This window comes from Coregonus clupeaformis, chromosome 25 (assembly GCF_020615455.1).
Source record: "Coregonus clupeaformis isolate EN_2021a chromosome 25, ASM2061545v1, whole genome shotgun sequence".
Classification (NCBI taxonomy): domain Eukaryota; kingdom Metazoa; phylum Chordata; class Actinopteri; order Salmoniformes; family Salmonidae; genus Coregonus; species Coregonus clupeaformis.
Genome location: NC_059216.1, coordinates 31411715 through 31429007, shown reverse-complemented (window position 1 = coordinate 31429007; position 17293 = coordinate 31411715). Strand labels below are relative to the sequence as shown.

Sequence of the window (17293 nt, the reverse complement as noted above, 5' to 3'; positions counted from 1 at the left end):
TCCCTTCCTTAAAGTTATCACTGAGCTGACATGATTGGATGAGGGAAAGCAAGATTTCCACTACATTCCGTTCACCAATGTCTTTGCCAGATCAGTGGATTACCCCAAGGAAGGAAGGATGCATTTCAGAAGTATTCGAACAGGAGCGACTTTACTGCAAGGTTACAAAACCAAGGCAAAGCAGGAATAACAGCGCAGTCATAAAGTATTCAAACGAGGCCTCTGATTCTGGTAGATATTGCAGACAGTAGACCTGCCGGCGCCAATACAGTATGTGAACGCAGGACTGTGCTTGTCCTTGCAGGTCTGTGTTCAAACCCCCAGGGACTGAGAGCATGGTCTCCTTCACTGCAGCCAGGTCATTCAACAGGACCTGCCCAGAGCTCCCAGAACTCAGCTGTAAGTAAAGTCAGTCGTGTTTGGCTTACGGTCTCCACAAATAAAGTTGCCGCCCTCTATTGACACGTACTGTAGTGCCTGTAGTCAGTGGACCTGGATGGTGAATAATACATTGAATCGGTGTCTCCCACCAGTGGACAGCTTGGGTATCAATGACGATCTAAAGGCCAAACTGCAAGACGTCCTGATCCCAGAAAGACTACTGACCCTCGGACACATGTTGGGAAAAGGTTGGTGAGGGCTTCCTTGTGTACTGTTTCTATACAAAATAGCTCACACCCTTTAAAAGTGCTGACTAAAAGTAGTGTTGACAAAATGTTGTGGATGCTAGCGGCTGCAAAAGAGAGCATTTACAAACGTCTGGCATGGCCTATAATCATGACTGTGTATTGCTAAATAACAAGGCAGACCTAATGTCTGTGTTGTGATGTTTTGGAATATGTTGAATTGTACCAAAGTGTTTATTGTCCCAGGATTAATGTGGCAGTGATTTTTCTGTGTTTGTGTAGGTGAGTTTGGCTCAGTGCGTGAGGCCTTCCTAAAGATGGAGGACAGTACTGTACAGAAGGTTGCAGTGAAGGTGCTCAAAAGTGAGTGAGAGACTATTGACTTTACATTTTAACTGCCTTTTTATATGAATGTGTACAGTCAGTGGATATTACATTGATACAGTTGAAAGTAGATTTAATTTATTCCCGGGATGGGACTTCCTTTGTGTGCACGTGCTTGGGCCTAATCATAGAATTACAGAATCTCTATTAATTTTAAAGGATCGCTGTCGGCCTAGTAGTAAAGATTTGTCGTCTAACTTTTTAAGTGTATTTTCTTTTAATGTGTCATAAACACAACCAGTCATGATGTTTTCATCTGATTGTCAAACAATCACTTCAAACGGCTCCTGTAAGCCTGGCTACCTGCGCATGTTCGTCCACTCTAAAAAATAATTCCAGCATCCATACGGTGCACTGTGTACCCGCCATTTGATGAATGGAAAGAGACAGCTGTTACAAAACACCAAAAAGTGGAATGAATGACATTTGGCGATTTGTCAAAAAGGCCTAAACTTGTGTAACCTGAATTGATGCGTCCACTGCTGTTTGCGTGCGTCTCAGTCTCGGCCACTCATCTCTGCCTTGGCAAAATGTCACTATATTGTCGAACCACATAGCATTTTGGAGCATACTTCCACATGTTTTCAAGTCCATTCTTACATGTTTTATGACATTGACATGCAGTAGGCTAATGATAAATAATAGTGTAATAGCCTACAGTTCTTCTTGGCATCTTTGTTTTAATTATTGTGATAGGCTCATGTTTTACCAGTAGGCCTACGGCGTGCCCCTACTATTTATTTTGCCAGAACTCCATACCGGCTTACTTTCACCCCTGATGTGAACTAATAAGTCCTTGCAAGTTGTGATAATTGTTATGTTTTCTGTCATTTATCCTTCAGCGGATATCAACTCATCATGTGATATTGAACAGTGCCTGAAGGAGGCTTCTCATATGAAGGACTTCGATCATCCTAATGTCATCCAGCTCATTGGTTAGTAGTGAATATATAAACCCATGACTTGGGCCAACGTTTATTTCAATTAAATTCATTACAACTTTATTTACGAAAGGCATTGCCAGATTACAAATAATAATATCTTCCACAAAGGAGTACAACAAGTAGGCTACTTATAGGTTCTGAGAAAGTGTTGTAACTGTGTCATTACAGCAACTCAGTGCAGTGAGTTGTTGATTATATTTTATAATTATATTGAATATATTTTGGTCCTCCAGGAGTGAGTTTGCACAGACGGCCTCAGCAACGGTTGCCCATCCCCATGGTTATCCTGCCATTCATGAAGCACGGGGACCTTCACACATTTCTGCTCTTGTCCCGCCTTGGAGATGAGCCCTTTGTGAGTGCCCCCTATACATTTTATACACACTTGTATGCATACTAAAATAGATACCCAATACTGGAATACATACACTGAGTGTACAAAACATTAGGAACACTTTCCTAATATTGAGTTGCACCGCCTTTTGCCCCCAGAACAGCCTCAATTCATTGGGGCATGGACTCTACAATGTGTCAAAAGCATTCCACAGGGATGCTGGCCCATGTTGACTCCAATGCGTCCCACAGTTGTGTCAAATTGGCACAAAGTGTTGCAGTTCTTGACACACTCAAACCGGTGCGCCTGGCACCTACTACCATACCCCGTTCAAAGGCACTTAATTACAGTGAGGGAAAAAAGTATTTGATCCCCTGCTGATTTTGTACGTTTGCACACTGACAAAGAAATGATCAGTCTATAATTTTAATGGTAGGTTTATTTGAACAGTGAGAGACAGAATAACAACAAAAAAATCCAGAAAAACGCATGTTAAAAATTATATAAATTGATTTGCATTTTAATGAGGGAAATAAGTATTTGACCCCCTCTCAATCAGAAAGATTTCTGTCTCCCAGGTGTCTTTTATACAGGTAACGAGCTGAGATTAGGAGCACACTCTTAAAGGGAGTGCTCCTAATCTCAGCTTGTTACCTGTATAAAAGACACCTGTCCACAGAAGCAATCAATCAATCAGATTCCAAACTCTCCACCATGGCCAAGACCAAAGAGCTCGCCAAGGATGTCAGGGACAAGATTGTAGACCTACACAAGGCTGGAATGGGCTACAAGACCATCGCCAAGCAGCTTGGTGAGAAGGTGACAACAGTTGGTGCGATTATTAGCAAATGGAAGAAACACAAAAGAACTGTCAATCTCCCTCGGCCTGGGGCTCCATGCAAGATCTCACCTCGTGGAGTTGCAATGATCATGAGAACGGTGAGGAATCAGCCCAGAACTACACGGGAGGATCTTGTCAATGATCTCAAGGCAGCTGGGACCATAGTCACCAAGAAAACAATTGGTAACACACTACGCCGTGAAGGACTGAAATCCTGCAGCGCCTTCAAGGTCCCCCTGCTCAAGAAAGCACATATACAGGCCCGTCTGAAGTTTGCCAATGAACATCTGAATGATTCAGAGGAGAACTGGGTGAAAGTGTTGTGGTCAGATGAGACCAAAATCGAGCTCTTTGGCATCAACTCAACTCGCCGTGTTTGGAGGAGGAGGAATGCTGCCTATGACCCCAAGAACACCATCCACACTGTCAAACATGGAGGTGGAAACATTATGCTTTGAGGGTGTTTTTCTGCTAAGGGGACAGGACAACTTCACCGCATCAAAGGGACGATGGACGGGGCCACGTACCGTCAAATCTTGGTTGAGAACCTCCTTCCCTCAGCCAGGGCATTGAAAATGGGTTGTGGATGGGTATTCCAGCATTCCACACACGGCCAAGGCAACAAAGGAGTGGCTCAAGAAGAAGCACACTAAGGTCCTGGAGTGGCCTAGCCAGTCTCCAGACCTTAATCCCATAGAAAATCTGTGGATGGAACTGAAGGTTCGAGTTGCCAAACGTCAGCCTCGAAAACTTAATGACTTGGAGAAGATCTGCAAAGTGTAGTGGGACAAAATCCCTACTGAGATGTGTGCAAACCTGGTGGCCAACTACAAGAAACGTCTGACCTCTGTGATTGCCAACAAGGGTTTTGCCACCAAGTACTAAGTCATGTTTTGCAGAGGGGTCAAATACTTATTTCCCTCATTAAAATGCAAATCAATTTATAACATTTTTGACATGCGTTTTTCTGGATTTTGTTGTTGTTATTCTGTCTCTCACTGTTCAAATAAACCTACCATAAAAATTATAGACTGATCATGTCTTTGTCAGTGGGCAAACGTACAAAATCAGCAGGGGATCAAATACTTTTCCCTCACTGTATTTTGTCTTGCCCATTCACCCTCTGAATGGCACACGTACACAATCCATGTCTCAATTGTCTCAAGGCTTGAAAATCCTTCTTTAACCTGTCTCCTCCCCTTCATCTACACTGATTTGAAGTGGATTTAACAGGTGACATCGTTAAGGGATCATAGCTTTCACCTGGTCAGACTGTCATGGAAAGAGCAGGTGTTCTTAATGTTTTGTACACTAACCCTGTAACACTATAATACACTTCTGCCCAGCATGTGTCCAGAGAACTCAAGGTCTTCCACTGTTACATTTGACTGTTTAGATACAGAATGTTTTAAATCATTCCTTCATTTCCTGTTATCGACTGTAGAGGAAAGACCAGGTTGACCTGTGGGGCCAATTTATTTGTTGTTTTTTTCGATAGTAGACTTTGTAATTGATGTAGAGCTTCAAATCATGTTTTAACAAAGTAATCTTGCTGTCTCCCTCACACAGACAGTGTCACTGCAGATGCTCATACAGTTCATGTTGGACATCGCTCGTGGAATGGAGTACCTGAGCAATAAAAACTTCATACACAGAGATCTGGCTGCGCGCAACTGCATGTGAGAATCTACGAGCAGAGTAGACAGTGGCTTTATCCCAAATGGCACCCTATTCCCTATAGGGCCCTGGTCAAAACTAGTGCACTAAATGGGGAATGTGGCAACATTTGAGACGCAACCTGTCACTTTACTCTTTCCTAACTGGAACTCCCTCTAATATGGTTTAACACTGAATTTACTAGAGCTTTCTTTTGCCTGTGGGTTGGATTGTGACCATCTCCTGTCCTTTGTTCATAGGCTTAGTGAAAACTTGACAGTCTGTGTGGCAGACTTTGGCCTGTCAAAGAAAATCTACAGTGGCGACTACTACAGACAAGGATCTGTCTCAAAGCTGCCTGTCAAGTGGATATCTCTGGAGAGTCTTGCTGACAATGTCTACACTACTCAGAGTGATGTGGTACATACAAACATAGATGCGCCCTCATCTTGGTCACAGTACACACAAACTCATACCTTCATTTTCTAAATGATGGTGACACTGTAGGGTGGTAATATTTGAGTTTGGGATCCCCATCTTGAAATCCTCTTTGTGAAAAGGATTACATTTGTGTTTTGTTATGCAATTCAATGCATCATGGATAGGATGTTTATTTTGTTTCCAGACCAATCAATTTCATTTTTGAATTTTTGAACCATGTAGTGGCCCCAGAAGTTCACTGACTGAGTCCCTGTTTAATAGATAAGATGTTGTTTGTTTTTGGAACTGTCAATTCCTTATTTTTGACTTTAATGGCCCAGAAGTTAACTGACTGACTCTGTTTTCCCACAGTGGGCGTTTGGAGTCACCATGTGGGAGATCATGGCACGGGGGCAGACCCCTTACCCTGGGGTGGAGAACTCAGAAATCTACGAGTACCTCATCAAGGGAGAGAGGCTCAAACAGCCACCTGACTGCCGAGACGACATGTGAGTGGTCCACTGGGTCTGATCGAAAAGGCCTTCATCAGAACTGATGGGATCGGTGCTATACTTTTCAAATGACTTAAACAATCAAATTATCATCATTGGTGCCAGATTAATATTTTTACTGCCTATTTAACCAGGTAACTCATTGAGAACATATTCTCTTTTACAATAATGACCTGACAGTTCGAATCGTCTTCCTCTTTTTTTCCCAGTTACGAGATCATGCATAGCTGCTGGAGCCCTGTTCCCAAGTGCCGCCCCAGTTTCCAGCACCTGATTGACCAGCTGGAGAGGCTGTGGGCCAGCCTATCCCCAGGGCGTAGCTGTATTAAGGAGGCCCTTCTCTACGTTAACCTGGAGAATGACAAGGTGGAGCAGGGCGCAGGGGCACTGGGCACAGGGTCAGCAATGCCCTGGCAGTGTGTGGGGATGGAGGAAGATGAAAAAGACTGGCTCATGGTGTCTTCTGGGGTAGCTCTGGCTATCGGTGGAGACTACCGCTACATCATTGGCCCTACCTGTAATAGCAATGAAGAGGAGGACGGTGGGAGGCAGGTTGACTCGATGGATACCTTGCAGCAAGAAGTTAGGGATGAGAAATATGAAGACACGTTCATTAATGTGTGATTTTATATTTCGACCACCATGCTGCCTCCCCTGCCCTGACCGCAACTGACCTTGTGTACAGATTTCACAGACTGGCAAATTGGTTGTGGTGGGTTGGTCACTCACTACTGCCTTCCAGTGAAGTTTCTGAAAACAAATGGCTGCTCACCAGCATTACTTAATGGAGCAAAATTGGATTGAAGTGCATATCTTACTGAACTTTTCTACCCATTTTATTGCAAGTTATTCTGTGTATTTTTGTACTTTAAACTAAATGACTTCACACCCAGACACACACAATCAGCCTTACTATTACTTTGACAAAAAGCACAGTACATTTAGATCTTGACTGATATACAGTTAGTTAACTTTTCAATGGAAAACTCACTGACAGAGGCATTATTTAGTATGTAGATACGCACCTTTTGATGTTTAGGGACTGAATTTATTAACAAATGCTCCCTATGTCCCTAGTGTGCACTGTACTGTAGGTATTGAACATTGGTATTTGTTGCTTTGCGAACTTACTCCCTTTCATACTGTTGAAAAGAAAATTACTCTTTGCAGTAAGGAATTGAGACCAAAAGCTCAAGAGAAGTTTCAAGTGTTTATTACCAAGGATGCCGTCAGCTGAGTGCATACATTTAGAAAGTTCACAACACATCTTATACTCTTCCCTCCTTTTGGTCACCACCCTCTTTTAGGTGTCACCTACCCAGCTATACATTTTATGACCCCAATGAGTTTCCCTTATCTACCCTGTGGAATGTCCATGGTCCTCTCTTTGGTTAGCTAGATGTCAGAATCACACCCCGTCCATCTTCATTGTCCTTGGCCTGACCCTGCTCCCTGATCCGAGGCAATTTCCTCTTATCTGATTAGGTCAACCTTTCCAAATTAGCATACAGTTTCATGGCCTAAACTTCATTAATACTCACTGTAATCACTCACTAAACAGGATACAAACAAACTACAGTTTAACTTGAAACATGTTATATTTGAACAGAATCTATCAATACCCTAAACTCAATATAAAAAGCAGCTCCAGTCCAAAAGTGTCTATTACACTCATTCTTAATCTGTATTCTTATTTAACCTTAGAATAACATTTAATGGGACCACGACTGTTAGAATCCCTTAAAGCAGTGGTCACCATCCTTTTCTGAGTCCAGATCACATTCTGAGTCCAAATGCAAGCAGAGTTCTACTGCTCAGATTTATATTTTATTTTTTACATTACTTTAAAAAATGTATGCTTATGCAACATTAACCTATTAAAAACAGTACTGTAGCAATGAGGTTTGTGCAGTAGGCTGTAGACCCAATACATTATCACTGCATATTGGATTTGCTTCAATTGCCCTGCCAATGTTGTTCGGACCATTTAAAAATATATACTGAACAAAAATATAAACGCAACATGCAACAGTTGGCATTGTGTGACAACTGCAGCACAAGGTGCACCTGTGTAATGATCATGCTGTTTAATCAGCTTCTTGATATGCCACACCTGTCAGGTGGATGGATTATCTTGGCCTAAGGGGAACTGCTCAATAACAGGGATGTAAACGAATGTGTGCACAAAATTTGAGAGAATTTTTTTTTGTGCATTTGGAAAATTTCTGGGATCTTTTATTTCAGCTCATGAAACATGGGACCAACACTTAGCATGTTGCGATTATATTTTTGTTCAGTATAGATAAAAGGATAAGTAGCATATCATTTTTTTATGTTTTCATTTTTGTTCAGTGTATATTTCAAAATGTATGGTAGGCTATATGATCACACCAGTAATAGATCAGTTGTATTACTTGTAAGGCACAGCTGAGTGAGCATACATTTTAAATAATTATTTTGGGGGGGCTGATGGTGCCTGCATCTGATGGTCAGTCTCAGCGGAGGGAGAGAGCAGCAGACTGAGGGTCCACCTCTCAACGTCCCTCCACTCTCCCTTTCCTTTGCTGACCAAAAAGGGACACGGTCTTCCAGCTGATGGTGAAACTCGAGTCACACCGCATTATTTCTGCCTCATGCACAAATTAATGTTACTGGTATGAACAGAGAAAGTGAAATTCCTTGATATTAAAGACCCAAGCCTCTAATAATAACAACGCAAACGATACACTTTCCTACTCATTACAGATGCAGTGCTGGTTGTAGCCCGTGGAAGTAGGAAGAATGCGCATTTTATGGCTTATAAAAGTGTTGAATAAAAACTGTTGACAGAAGCTCTTTGCTGTATTCCTTGACAGTCTCTCTCGTCATGGTTTTAAACGGTTTGAAATCTCACAGTATCAACTTTGCTGTATGTTATTCTTTTTTTATTGCCTGCTACTTTACTGCAGACACTGTTATCTGAGCCATGTGATTAGCCAGCGGTAGGCCTATATAGCACTTGATTTGCTCTCCGGGCCCGTTTGCACCTTCAGACACATGAAATGGTCCAAAATGGGAACACTTCGCCTTCCCGGCGCGGAGGGCAGCTGAATCGGGTCCACCTACCGTCAACAGTGCGAGACAAATAAAATAGGAACGCAAGGCTTTATCGTTGGGTTTTTTACATACATTTTTGGCGATCGACTAGGAATGCCTTGGAGATCGACCAGTCCATGGCGAGGACCGGTTGGTGACCGCTGCCTTAAAGGGATACTTAGGGATTTTTGCAATGAGGCCTTTTATCTACTTCCCCAGAGTCCTATGAAATCGTTGATACCATTTTTATGTCGGTGCATCCCATTTGAAGGAAGTTTCTCACTAGCGCTAGCACAACTGCTAACTAGCGTTAGCACAATAACTGGAAGTCATAGCAGATACCCATAGACTTCCAGTCATTGCGCTAATGCTAGTTAGCATTGGGTCGCGAAACTACCTCCAACTTCCTTAATACTGGACATGGAGACATAAAAATGGTATCAACAACTTCATCTGACTCTGGGGAAGTAGATAAAGACCTCATTGCCAAAATCCCAAAGTATCTCTTTACATTTTTTGTCAATGAGTTATTTTGAAGAGTACCATTGAGAATTGATGAAACAGGATAATATGCAGAACGTTGTATGTATTCAATAACTAAGTTTACCAGAGTGTGAATATGGATATTATGTGTTAAGACATTAGCCTGATAAAATGGGAGTCTGTCGTTCACTGATGTTCAAAGTGCTTACAGAGACACCCTTGATTTTGCATTCTGGAGCATTCCATGTAGGCTATGGGATATCAAGGGACATTATGTTTTAATATGTATATTTTCAATGTATTTTTTGTATATTGTTATAAAATAATGTCCATAGATACAACCCAGATCATTAAAAACAAAGACTTATGAAGCTGATGCTTTGTGTTGTGATACTCTGACCAGTCCATCCTTACCAGCCAGTGCCTAGTTGTTTGACATAAAGCTACAATGTAATTCACACCTCCAAGTGTAAGTAAATAAAAAGTATTGGTTGTTTCATGATCGTATGGTATATTTGTCTTTATACCTTCTGGGAGAGCATGGAACTCACCCTCAGCCTAACTTCTATGTGCCCCAGCTGATCTGGATAAATGTAGTTAAAGAAAGTAATTTTAATGTAAATTGTTAGATACTAACCACGTTTTCATGCAGTAAAGTCATACTGTATAAAAAAATAAAAAAACATGACCGCTGTTTCTGTACAATTGTATAAATGCCGACAGAATTTGTTCGTTCGACATGGTGGGATCTTTTTGTTATGCGAAAAATGGCGGTGGAAACCCCTTTATGCGCAAATATTGATAATATAACCATCATATTGAAGTAAACTTGGGAGTCACGCGATGATATGGTGTGTGTGATCCTCCCACTACGACTCGGCAAACCATGTAGTGTATTGGGCTACAGATGAAATAAATTATGATTAACTTCACAGGGTAGTGAAAGTCCACGGTGATCTTGATCCTCCTTTTCCAATAAATATTGAGGGTCTTATTCTGGTGACATGATTGATGCTTGACAAAAAAATATTCTGTTTTTTATCCATAATAATCTCATCATTTAGATTTACTAGCCGACGGCCACTGTATCTGCGAGCTGTTGGCTAGAGCGCAGGTGCCAAGACCAGAGAGACTAGAGTTAAATGCGATGGAATTTGAATTGGGTACATGAAAAACGTAATGGTGGACTATGTAATAAGCACTGATTTGGTGGAAACACACCAATGGTGGGAAAATGCGCATATTTACTTCATGTGGATTATTGAATATTTTCGCATATAAATCTGTCGCCAATTGGATGGAAACCAAGTTTCTGAGATTTGTATTTTATCCCAATCCCTCCAGACACACACACACACACACACACACACACACACACACACAGAGAGAGAGAGAGAGAGAGAGAGTGGACAGGACATAGTCAGCCTGGACCAGTTTAGGGATAAAGTGCTCAAAGACACAACTGCAGGAGATCGCATCTAGGATTTGATACCTGGAACCCTCCAATTGCTAGCTCATATCCCACCAGATTTCCCTGACAGACCCGGGATTCGACCTGCCTCTAACTGCTATCCCATATAAACCCTTCGTAAATGCAGAATATATTTGCAAATGACAGGAAAATATGACGATGTGCCCTTGAGCAAGGCACTTAACCCTCTTTTCTCCCATAAATCGCTCTAGATAAAATGTAAATGTATATTTTCTGTCATGTCATGGGGCCCCCATTGATTTTGTTATGTTTGTGTCACTCAGATAGCATAAGAACATGGCAGAATGTGTAGAATCGCAGAAAACATCCTTTAAAACTGTAAAATGTTCTCTCAGCCATTGCAAAATGTGTAGAGATGCAGAAAACAACCTTTAAAACTGTCAAATGTTCTCTCAGCCCCATGCCAAAAATATGTAGCTCCACGCTAACTTTACTACCCCTGCTGAAAAAAAATCATACGGGAAACACTGCATTTCAACTGCCTCAAATTTAGTACAACTGTCTTTTAGCTTTTGCCTCAAACCAAAACCACTACTGCGTTGTTTATGTTGATCTCATGGGCTGTCAGTGTTTGAATCCAAATGAATGGACATCCCCAGCCCTCAGTTTTACAGACTCGGGATTGTGGCTATAATGATTGTAAATGCAATTTGTGCTGCGTTCATAACCAAATGGGAAGGTGGTATTTACCACATACGACTGGGAAAAATCCACTTGTCTCCAACTGGTAGCCTAATTGCTAGTGGGGAAACCCTGTCTAAACCGGATGCAGTTTGATTGACATCTTAAGTGGAGGTCCAATTCACAATCGTTGCCACCTCGGCCCTCGATTTAGCGAGTGAAGAACTTTGATCACTTTTGGGGTTGATATGACCCACAGGTTGCATTCCAAACACTTAAAAGACACACCTGTTAAATGCAAACTATAGTAATGTGTCAAACTCCGGTGGCCGCGAAGTGTCAAATGTAATCAACAGGGGCTGCATTTTCGGCATGTGAGACATAATGAAGCTAGCTTGCTAAAACATATTTAGATGACATTGATTTTATCGTTGGCAAATTGGAATGACCCTCAAATTGGCTGTCTCGTAGTGAAGAGCCTACAACGTAGCTAGCTTCATAAACATGTATTGGAATTCTGAAATGTATTGGAATAACTACTTGAGTAAAAGTATTTGGTTTTAAATATACTTGAGTATCAAAAGTAAATGTAATTAGTAAAATATACTTAAGTATCAAAAGTAAAAGTATAAATCATTTCAAATTCCTTATATTAAGCAAACCAGACGGCACAATGTATGTTTTTTTAAATGTACAGATAGCTAGGGGCACACTCCAACACTCAGACATAATTTACATACGAAGCGTTTGTGTTTAGTGAGTCCGTCAGATCAGAGGCAGTAGAGATGACCAGGGATGTTCTCTTGATAAGTGTGTGAATTGCATTCTAAATGTAATGAGTACTTTTGAATGTCAGGGAAAATGTATGGAGTAAAAAGTACAATATTTTCTTTAAGAATGTAGTGAAGTAAAAGTAAAAGTAAAAGTAGTCAAAAATATAGATAGTAAAATAAAGTACAGATACCCCAAAAAAACGACTTAAGTAGTACTTTCAAGTACCCCCTGTATATAGCCTCGTTATTGTTATTTTATTGTGTTACTTTTTATTATTTTTTACTTCAGTTTATTTGGTAAATATTTTCTTAACTCTTTCTTGAACTGCATTGTTGGTTAAAGGCTTGTAAGTAAGCATTTCATAGTAAGGTAATTGTATTAGTAATACCTGTTGTATTCGGCGCATGTGACAAATAGTTTGATTTGATTTAATATATTTCGTTTTTTAGTTTTAGATTTGTGTATTGTTGTGAATTGTTAGATAGTACTGCACTGTTGGAGCTAGGAACACAAGCATTTCGCTACACCCGCAACAACAATTGCTAAATATGTGTATGTGACCAATAACATTTGATTTGATAACACCGAGTTGAAATTTAATTACAGTGAAATCGCAGGTAAATTCGTGCATTGACCATTTCAATCTGGTTAGAGCTGGTTGGCTAGCACATGTAGCTTCCCCCGAATAAGAATGCCCACGAATTTTGTCTGTCGTTACGTATACAGTCGCCATATAGACGTGTTCAATTTAGATTATATTTATACCCCAACCGTTCTGTCTTTGTTGAAGGGCCCCCTACCATAAAGCGGGGAGTTTCAAACCTCCCCATGGCAGCGTTCCGTACCACCTCAGCATGCATTTTCTCCCTCGGTTTTGAATCATGTGATACAAAAGCGCTGAGTCTGCGCAGTAAGACGTGAACGTGCGTCCGCGGAGCTGTGACGTCGTTCTACAGCACGCATGATTCCTCCAGTTTGGAGATGCGAGGTACAGTATATTATGCTTTCAATTGAGAAAAAGGAAGGGATTATACAAGGAATCGACGACTACCATCGCATATGTTGATCCATTCAAATCTGCAAAAGGTAATCCATGTCCTTAGTAAAACACATGATCCTGTCGAGAAAGACTAAATTGCCATTGCAAGCTCCAAGTCTTCTCTTTCTAGTCTGAGGATGTGGCCACCATGTTGAATTAGGAATCAGGCGCCATTGAATTCGATCGTGTTGTGCACGCGCTGGTGTGTTGTTGGCAAAGCTTTCGTGCTTAGGCCTTTCAGGCCCAAGCCACGTTTTTAGTCGTCGCAGAGCATGGCATCGAGGCCATTGCAGAGAAAGATTTCAATCCATTTATAAGTAAAGGATAGAGGACATACCATTCGTGCCACAACTTGGTGTTGTCAACAAACACCACAATGTATGCGATTACGGTACGCCGGCATCATGTTTGTTTACCTGTGTTGTCTTGTATGGTAATGCAAAATGGCCACCGTGAGGTCTTTGATTTCACGATATTATCGCTGTTTTTCAGAAATGGACAAGCTTGGTGTCGGTAGCATATGTATATGGTAGTCATTCTTAAGAGATGTCCTATCAAACGTTCATTATAACATTAGAAGGTTCAAGTACCCTACAGTTGGCTGCTATTTCATAACTTGACTTAAAAACGAATTATTCAAGTAAGTACACTTAAGTCGACGACATGTTTGTTAGTGTGTCCATTTTCGATCAAAAACATTGTTACGTCAACATCAAATTTCCTGTGAAGAATATGATTTTCTCTTATTTTTCAGGCAACGTGAGGGAGGTTAAATTATGTTCAATAATAGCCTAGGCAGCCATGGAGGGCGCTGGAGCTGCACTATGGTCTAGAATTGCTCGTACATAAAGCATCCTTCATTCATATGTGTACTGTCTTAATAAAACACACATTTCCAACACCATTTTAGGATATTCGGACGTTCAGCCAAGGGTGTGTAACATCCTATGATGTCTGAAAATGGTGGTGGAAAATTGTGTTTTATTAAAGATGTCCTCTGGTACTTTGGCGACAAAGTATTTTTGAAACCTCCCGCTTTGGGCTGGACGTGTCAGTGTGTACATATATGCATAATCTATGAGCAGAATTACTGTTTTACCTCAAAAAGCAACAAAATACATAATTTGAAAGCGGCTGTTTTCTTGAAGTTGTACCATGCCATTTTCCCTAAATTTTCCACATTTGAGTGACAGCTAGCAAGAGGCCTAACCAGTGTTATCCAATGACGTTGCATGGTGGGCCCAACCGCTCAGTGGACACAGCAGAGAGAGCACTCAATGACGTGGTGCACATATCTGCATATATGTGATGTAGTACACAATATTTGGGGACTACTTTTGGCTCGTGAGTGTTACTTTCAGAACTACTGGCTAAAAAGTATTAAAGTACAGGAGAATCTCTTTTAAGACGGTACCACAGAGATGGATAGAGTTTGACTTATAGAGGCCATAAGGCCGTTTTAGCATGGGCAGAGCCATTGAGGGCTTCCACCATTTTAATGTAGTCAACTGGGTGGGACTTCGAACTTCATTGGCTGATCCCTCAGAGTCATGTCCAACCGAGTAATCAGGAGTGATCAGCCAACTGTGAAGAAAAATTACCATTTCAAAATGGAGATCGCCTCAATGGCTCTGCTCGTGCGCTCACATGCCATAATGGGAACTATATAGGGATGCTTTCTCTATCCATCTCTGTGTACAGTACACATTTTCCCATGTTTTTACAGACTGCCCACCATTAAAGCTAGTTAAGGAGGAAAATTATGCCTTTGTACTACTTAGCACCATGAATAGAATATGCTTTATTTATGAGCTGGTCCATGGGGGACACGAGTGTATTACGGGCTGGGCACATCAATCCTAGATGATAGTGCAGATCTAGCGCCCACTATCGGCTGCCTAGGCTACTTCAATAATAGGCCTACATTTACACATGAACAATTTCAATTTCCTTAGCTATCAGGAGTAAACTGGGGGTTTAATCAAATGCATGTTCATGTGTTATTGTTTTGATGATTAAATTACTAGACTGATCTACAGTTCTTTTGTGATGTGTTTCTTTTTTTGTGTTTAACTTTATTGTTCATTATCTATCGATACATTTTGGTTTGTATTTATTCTTAGTTGCATAATGTCCAAATATCTATGATTTATGCATTGTCATACTATGTTGTGTTGTAATTTATCCTAGTAGTCATAATTTGTCATATTTCCAAAGTAAGTAAATGTTTTGAGAAATGCATGTAAAAGTGTCATTTCTCAACGGTTGAATTGTTTATTTTTTAAATGTTTTTAACCGTTCTAATAATTTACCAAAATAGCCTTAGCACAGTTAAGGGGCCGATAGGGCTGGGCGATATATCGAATTAATTGGAATTAATGTTTTTGCGCGATATTCCAAATGTCTGTATCGCAAGAATCAAGGTTTTTGTTATTTTTCGTTTTTATGTGCGTTTATGTCCGCTTGTTCTCATGTATTTTGGGGCTCGTCTCCTCTATATAATGACGAGATGTACGTCTCCGCCCTAACAATGGGGGGAGTCGTCCCAATGCCGGGAAGGCAGGCCCAAAGAAACGCATTGGCCTTCTTTTGGACAGATTTTAGCGAGAGTAAAACCTCTCGCTTTGTCTCTTCATCTATGGTTTACGAAAACACCAAGCCCCTCCCCCTGCTTCTCACACCAACAAAGTTGAGAGATCACGTCTTCCTCTCTGGCAAGCGGTTTCAACTCGCTATTTGCATTTAATAATAATAATAATAATAATAATATGCCATTTAGCAGACGCTTTTATCCAAAGCGACTTACAGTCATGCGTGCATACATTTTTGTGTATGGGTGGTCCCGGGGATCGAACCCACTACCTTGGCGTTACAAGCGCCGTGCTCTACCAGCTGAGCTAGAGAGGACAACATTTGAGTTTTGGTCCAAAATAATCGGTAATATGGACACAAACACATTGAGACATTATTTTACTGTAATAGAGGAGAAGTTAACTTTTCAAACGATACCTTGTTTATGTCTCAACTACTCAAATTGCGTGCAGTGCATACACTACTAAAACGACAGTATCAATGAACATTGATTCTGGAAAATGAATGCAGAGATTGTCGCGCGCGGCATTGGTAACACGTACCGTTAGCAGCATTTTAGTCAGACTGTTACACTAGCTGTCTAGTCTGTGTTTTATAAATGTGCAATAAGCATAAAACACAATTATATAAGGCCACTTGATTTCAACATATGAACAAAGTGGACAGGCTAACATGCTTTTCAAACAGTTGGAGACAGAACACTGTTAGCTAGCAAATAGATCAAATTTAGCTAAACTTGAAATATAACTGTAAGTCGCTCTGGATAAGAGCGTCTGCTAAATGACTAAAATGTAATGTAAAGTTTAGCTGGCTAATCGCTAGCACGTGGGCTTGAGAGGTTGTTGATGAGACCTGTGTTAATTTTCTATAACCTAATGCCTGCTACAAGAACTGAGTCATTTTTAGTGAATGTGCATTATGCATATGTGGTTTTAGTTAAATTTGTAACAAAAAGGGCATTTTCGTAGACAGACTTGAAAGCCAGATCAGTTATTATTGCAAAAAGAAAGCAAGTTTAACTATTTTTATGAAATAATTATATTATTAGTGGGTCATATGGTTGTGGAATGCTTATATTTATCCTAGGTATAACTTCACAAGCCCTGGATTCATTAGATTATTGCTGTCTGTTTTGAAATACAGTGTATTTGGTCTTTAATTGTACAACAATGCTTATTTAGAGAAAACATTTCAAAAATGTAGATATACAGTGCCTTCGGAAAGTATTCAGATCCTTTGACTTTTTCAACCTTTTGTTAGGTTACAGCCTTATTCTAAAATTGATAAAAAATTGTTTTTTTCACCCCATCATCAATCTACACACAATACCCCATAATGTATTGGCTGATCCCTCAGAATTGTTTGCTAATTTATAAAAAATCAAAAACTGAAATATGACATTTACATAAGTATTCAGACCCTTTACTCAGTACTTTGTTGAAGCACCTTTGACAGCGATTACAGCCTTGAGTCTTCTTGGGTATGACGCTACAAGCTTGG

The 17293-nt window shown here is 40.6% G+C and overlaps 2 protein-coding genes across 6 annotated transcripts in view; both read left to right on the top strand.

Annotated features, from left to right (window-relative positions):
* The window catches only part of tyro3 (TYRO3 protein tyrosine kinase), a 28599-nt gene extending 21988 nt beyond the window's left edge, over positions 1 to 6611 (top strand). Inside the window, exons 11-19 of the mRNA XM_041848109.1 lie at positions 305 to 399; positions 534 to 629; positions 909 to 989; positions 1853 to 1945; positions 2188 to 2309; positions 4699 to 4808; positions 5046 to 5205; positions 5578 to 5714; positions 5927 to 6611. Coding sequence (XP_041704043.1) covers positions 305 to 399; positions 534 to 629; positions 909 to 989; positions 1853 to 1945; positions 2188 to 2309; positions 4699 to 4808; positions 5046 to 5205; positions 5578 to 5714; positions 5927 to 6341 — 1309 coding nt within the window. The 3' untranslated portion in view covers positions 6342 to 6611. The remainder of the gene's footprint in view (positions 1 to 304; positions 400 to 533; positions 630 to 908; positions 990 to 1852; positions 1946 to 2187; positions 2310 to 4698; positions 4809 to 5045; positions 5206 to 5577; positions 5715 to 5926) is intronic.
* Positions 6612 to 13121: 6510 nt separating this feature from the next.
* Positions 13122 to 17293, top strand: part of mgaa (MAX dimerization protein MGA a) — a 39394-nt gene continuing 35222 nt past the window's right edge. For all 5 annotated transcript variants that reach the window (XR_006657439.1, XM_045207554.1, XM_045207552.1 and 2 more), the window contains exon 1: positions 13122 to 13248. The gene's annotated coding sequence lies outside the window, so the exon portion shown is untranslated. The remainder of the gene's footprint in view (positions 13249 to 17293) is intronic.